Consider the following 6,368-nt stretch of genomic DNA (forward strand, 5'->3'; position numbering starts at 1 on the left):
GATTGATGTTGCAATCGGCCATGGCGGAGGAAAGGAGAAAAAGAAGAAGAAGAAGAAAGAAGAAATGGAACACTTGATCTGATGGTGGTTAGAATATTAAAGATATGGAACTGCTTCTTCTTTCTTCTGGGCTCAACCATGGGGAAGAAAAAAGAAATTTAAAAGATTTTATTATCTGTTTTTTAGTAATAGTTAACAGACGTAAATAGGGTGTCAAATTAGTGATGATGTGGCGATCTCTTATTGGTGGCACAGGGTTGGCATTGAGAAAATAGGAACAAGTGATTTACTTCCATTATTTAGGTGACTAGTCTTTTTAAGTAACGCTTTCAAATGGCGTGGTGTTTAGTGTTAAGAGAGTAATTTGTAATCTTATATTTTCAAGATTAGCATTAAATGTGTCTGTCATAACTAGAGTCCTCTACAATTCTCAATGTCTTGGAATTTTACGGACTCTAACGTTGTGTTTTGATAAAATAATTTCAATTTTTATTGAAATTTCAAAATCATGGGACTTACAATTCATGAATTTAAATTTCATTAATTGAAAATTCCGTTGTTTGGATTTAATGATGTAGAATTTTAAAATGACAATAATTTGTATTTAGACTAACCTCAATTAAGAGAATTGACAAATGACACCTATTTTTGTGAAGAATTCAAGTCGATTATTTTCCCGTGGAAATTACTAATTTCACGGGATAAGAATCCAAATGGGGGAAACATTCATAAGAAATTGAGAATTCCTTATTTTTGATTAAATTCCAGGGAATTCATCCGCATTCAAACACACCGTTTATTCTCCTCTCCTAGTTTAAATGCGAAAATTCTTCTACGCCTCAAGGTGCGATCTGGTAATCCACATCGCATTATCATGTATATATACTAATACCGTTAACAAAATTGAAACAAAAAAAAATAGTCTTAAGTGTTCTAACACATGAGGTGAGAAACCGAGGTCGAAGAATATATACTTTTATTATGGGCGTTTAATTTGATTGGATCAAAAATGAAAATAAAAGGAAGGAATTTAGGGTCTCTAGTCTTCATTCGATCTTCGGATACGGCAATTTCAGGATTTATACACTAATGGTGCAAGTCCACCTTGGTGCGTAGATCGAATCCACTCCGGTTTAAATGTTTGTCTGCAGCTTTGTGATGTACTAAGCATAGTTGGCAGGAGCAGCAGCTCTGCTTATCTTCCATTGTAATCCTCCCTATTTTAGAAAATCTAAAGCTGCAAATTTCCTTCTCAAAACCAGCCTCTAGCCTACTGCACTTCTGCTAAACCCAACATTCAGACAGTACAGTTGCTTCCTTGAGTGTTCTCACAGGACTTTCTTGCCTTTGTCTCTTTGTATATAGCATCTGTTCAAAGTCTGAAACTAGCTAGCATACACAATTCTAGGCTATAACCACGTACACACAACACATAGTTTGCCGAGTAGGTTCATGCTAAACTGCTCAATAACGATATAGGTTAGTTTTTCAGCAGGTAATATGGCTCAAATATTTGGAATTTCACTCTGCATATTATTTTGCTTCCCGGTTCTCTTGTGTTCTGAAGTTGATAAAAAAGAGCATTACAACAGTCCTAGTGTTGTGGACAAGGTTGACGTTGGTGTGATTCTTGAAATGGGATCAAGGGAAGCAAAACTTCTTCTCAGCTGCATTTCAATGGCACTGTCTGATTTCTACAATCTGCACAACGACTACAGCACAAGAGTTGTTCTCCACAGTAGCGATTCACATGGAAAAGCTCTACATTCTCTATCAGCTGGTAAGCCATTCTTGATTAAGACTGGGGCTCTAAATGCATTTCCTTCAACAACCCTTTTTAGACTTATATTGGTGTGTGGTTAACTGGTTGTCATGAAATTTCTTGTATTTATGCCTATTTTCTTAAACTTTTGATAGTAGTTTTCAGTCTTTTAGTTAACAAGGTAAAGGTAAAACACAGGGAGAAGAAGAAGCTCAAATGAAAATTTCTATTATTTGCAAGTTATGATTTCAGTGAACCATTATGACATATATCTGTTTATGGATGTATTCTAAGTTCCTTCATATCTATCGCCACTTTCTCATTGTTTTCTTGTAATTAAACCACCAAAAACCTTGTACGATAGTTCCAAATGGTTTCCAAAAGCAAGGGAAATGGGAAAACAGCTCATATTGTATATTATTATCCTTGAATAATTATGAGTATATAGTTGCAGTCTTTGTACTTGTTTTTTCATTTTATTATGTGTGTATAGAATCAATTGTTAGCTCTAACAAATTCCTAGTCATTTTACCCTCCCCTTGCTACCCAATGCAGCTCTTAGTCTGTTGGATAACATCAAAGTGGAAGCAATAATTAGTGCAGAACCAAGAATGCAAGCAGACCTATTGGAAGAATTGGGAGTTGAAGTCCCAGTATTGTCTCTGTCTCAACCTATTCTATCTCCTCCTCTGACTCATAGATATCCCTTCTTCATTGAGATCACACAGGATGAAACTTCTCAGGTTATGGGAATTGCTTCCCTTATTGAAATGTACAAATGGAAGGATGTTATCATTTTATATGAGAGCACAAAATATGCATGCAACATCATTTCATCTTTTACTAGTTCCTTTCAGGAGAAAAATATCTATGTTTCCTATAAGAGTTCCATATCTGCCTCGTCAACAAATCAACAAATCCTTGAGGAGCTCCAGAAGCTCATGACATTGAAGACTAGGGTAATTGTGGTGCATATGTCCCATGTGCTCATGCCTCGATTATTCTTAAATGCAAAAAAGTTAGGAATGATGAGAGAATGGTATGCCTGGATTACGACATCAGCTGGTATGAATTTCTTGCAATCGATGGATATATCTGTCATTGATTCTATGCAAGGAGTGGTGGGTTTCAAGTCTTATATTCCAGCTTCAACCAACCTCAACAAATTTACTTCCAGAATCAGGAGAAAGTTTTACAGTGAGGAGCCTGATATGGAACTAGTTAGGGAGTTGAGTGCAGATGGAATCTGGGCATATGATGCAACTTGGGCTCTAGCAGATGCAGTTGAGAGGACAAGAATCAAAAGTTCTACTACTGGATCCTCCAAGCATGGAGTTGTGCTTCTTGGAGAGATTTTGCAAACTAGATTGAAAGGTTTAAGTGGTGAAGTTCGATATCCAAATGGGAACTTGGAATCAAGTGGATTTGAGATAGTGAACATAATGGGAAGTGGGATGAGAAGAGTTGGATTTTGGCCCGATGAACAAGGAAAAATCACACAAGAGTCACCTCCACTCAGTAACAAGAGAAATGCACTTCCAACTAACCATCTGGAAACAATCATATGGCCGGGAGGATCATCAACCATCATGAAACATTCCAAGAGGCGACTGAGTGGAATTAAACTAAGAGTTGGGGTTCCAGTAAAAAAAGGGTTCAAGGAACTTGTGCGTGTGGAGCATGATGAACAAACCAATAGAACTCATGTCACGGGATTTTGTATAGACGTATTCGAAACTGCAATTAGAGGATTGCCATATAAAGTACATTATGAGTTTATTCCATTCGTTAATGCCAATGGACAGTCAGCTGGGAGTTACAATGATCTTGTTTACAACGTTTATCTAAAGGTATGCTTTTATTTAAAATCACTAAGTTTTTCATATCTGTGGACTAATTGTTTGCAATCTAGGATAACTGTCTGGGGACAGCGTACCGTTGGCAATATCAGTATTCCAGTTGTCTAGATTCATGTGTTTCTGTCATAGTAGTTGAATTATGCCTCTAACCATGCATGAGAGAAAAGCTAAATTAAAAAAAAAAAATGGTTCCAAATGAAGAGATAGCAATGGTTATTGCATTATTGATGCTAGGATCTTTATATAATACAGGAGCTTATTAAGATTCTGGTTGGTGTGTGTTTCATTTTTCCATGAAAAGAAACATTCTGGTTACCATACTTTATTCAGAACTATTAGAACCAAATTTTCAAGTTAACACTGAATTTTTATGCTTCTTGAAGTCTAAATTAATTTATATCCTCGTTAACTCATAGTTCTAGTTACTTTTCATTAAGTTCTTACTTGATTTGTGCTTTAACTTACCACAAATGGGATGTATATAATCCAGACATATGATGCTGTTGCTGGAGATACGACGATCACATCAAATAGGTCTTTGTATGTTGATTTTACAGTACCATTTACTGACGTGGGGTTGGGAATATTAGTACCAAATGAAAAGGAAAACATGTGGGTTTTCCTGGAACCTCTGTCAGGAAATCTTTGGATAGCAACTGCTGGTTTTTTTATCCTCACGGGTTTCGTTGTGTGGTTAATTGAGCGTCCTGTGAACCAAGAATTCCAGGGATCAACATCACAGCAACTTGGAACAATATTCTGGTTCTCCTTTTCAACCCTTGTGTTTTCTCATAGTAAGTGCTCTAGCTCTATTTGACTTCTTCTAGTTCTGCCAGTTACTTACTGTCCAGGTGCTCAACTAAATGTTTAGGTACATTGTTCCTAATTTGATTTCTAGTTGTTGTAAGCTGTCACCATCTGCGAAAGATTTTGAATAAGAAATAAAGCCTTCAGAAGATACATGACTTTGTTTTAATAAAATTTAGAAGCATGACTTTTGAACAAAGTACCTCTTTGTGACAAATCCATCTTATTAGTTTCTGATTCATTAGGAAACAAATGAGAAGTGACATTTTTTTTTTCTTTCTTATTTCCAGTTTTCCATTGCAATATTCATCAAACTGATTTCTTATGTTCATAACTCAATACTGTATATGACGATAAACGAATGTGCAGACTTCAATTATTGTGATATAAAAGTTTATAATATGCTATTGGTTGTAGTTGTAGCCGAATAGCCATGCTTAGAAATCGTACATTAGGACCTTCTTGTTGAAGACTAGTTCAGGACTTTCTCATTTCACCCCCTTTTCGATCACATATTCACATCTCGACTATCTAATTTGTAATATATATGAGTAGATCATCCTTACAAATTTTCATCCAAATTGAAAATCGTTAAGGCATTCATAAATGTGATATACCAAATATAAACTTGAACGGCTCTTGTTTGACATATTTAGATCGTTCATTGATTCAATCTAGTTCAATTCCTTAATGAACACCAATTTGACTGAAAATTTGTAGAAGTGATCTACTTATATAGACCTATAAACTGAACGATTAAGATGAAAAAATGTAATTAAAAAGTGTGTGTAATAAACCATTAAAGGGAAAGTCCTCAACTAGTCCTCAACAACAAGGTCCTCATTAGAACCCCCTCCCACACTATAGAAACTCAATTTGTCTAATGTTGCAGGGGAAAAGTTGTCAACCAACTTGGCAAAGTTTGTCACGATCATCTGGGTTTTTGTAGTGTTTATACTGTCTTCCAGCTATACTGCAACTTTAGCATCATTGATGACAGTTAAACAGATAAACTTAAACTCATCAAGAGGTAACTATATAGCTGACCTTACGGATTTTGAAAGACCACAGTATAAACGGTATCATACAGTTGAAGAATTTGCTGATGGATTATCAAGAGGAAGTAAGCATGGTGGTGTGTCTGCTATCATTGAAGAAATTCCATACCTCAAAATCTTCCTATCAAAGTATTCTGCTGATTACTCCATGATTAAACCCAAGTTAACTACCAATGGTTTTGGCTTTGTGAGTCACCCTAAAAGCATTGTTTAGTTTTTCATACTTTCAGATACTTGTCTGTTATGCAACAATTTTCATGTAGTAATCAAATCAAAATCTTTTAATTCTTGTTTATCTTGTTTTGCTTTCAGGTTTTTCCAAAAGGTTCAAAATTGGGCCGTGACATGTCGAGGCAAATTGAAATTTTAAGAGAAGAAGGAAAGCTATTAGAGATGGAAAAGGCTTGGTTTCAGATCTCAGACGCAGAGATTAGTTCTAATCCCGGTACTCTTAACCTCAGCAGCTTTCGAGGTTTATTCCTTGTTACTGGGGTGTCTTCAGCTGCTGCTCTATTATTATTCTTCATTTTTTCCCTTAAAGATAAATGGCATGTCGTGAAGATATGCACAGTTACATCCCTTAGTAGAGGACAGCTGATGCAACGTATAAGAAATCACTATTTAACAAAGTGTCCCATGCAGATGAACACACAAGTACACAGATAGTAGTTCTATAACTGATTTTATGGGACGTCAAGCAGCTGGTTTTAGGCAGTGAAGTACAAATTTCCCAATGTTACATATACTTGTATACTGCATTCATGATTACTTCTCAAAGATTTGATGATCTTGGGACTTGTCATTTCGCATTTCACTATAAAACATTTTTATACTTGGCTGGCTGGAAACTGTGGAAAGCTGTTGTTTTTTTTTTTTTTTTTT

General features: G+C 35.7%; 1 protein-coding gene across 1 annotated transcript in view; it reads left to right on the forward strand.

Annotated features, from left to right (window-relative positions):
• Positions 1–1,500: 1,500 nt before the first annotated feature.
• Positions 1,501–6,368, forward strand: part of LOC101298377 (glutamate receptor 1.4-like) — a 6,911-nt gene continuing 2,043 nt past the window's right edge. Inside the window, exons 1-5 of the mRNA XM_004308606.1 lie at positions 1,501–1,780; positions 2,318–3,612; positions 4,112–4,415; positions 5,321–5,673; positions 5,799–5,931. Of these exons, the coding sequence (XP_004308654.1) occupies positions 1,501–1,780; positions 2,318–3,612; positions 4,112–4,415; positions 5,321–5,673; positions 5,799–5,931 (2,365 nt within the window). The remainder of the gene's footprint in view (positions 1,781–2,317; positions 3,613–4,111; positions 4,416–5,320; positions 5,674–5,798; positions 5,932–6,368) is intronic.

Source organism: Fragaria vesca, linkage group LG7 (assembly GCF_000184155.1).
Source record: "Fragaria vesca subsp. vesca linkage group LG7, FraVesHawaii_1.0, whole genome shotgun sequence".
NCBI classification, from domain to species: Eukaryota; Viridiplantae; Streptophyta; class Magnoliopsida; order Rosales; family Rosaceae; genus Fragaria; species Fragaria vesca.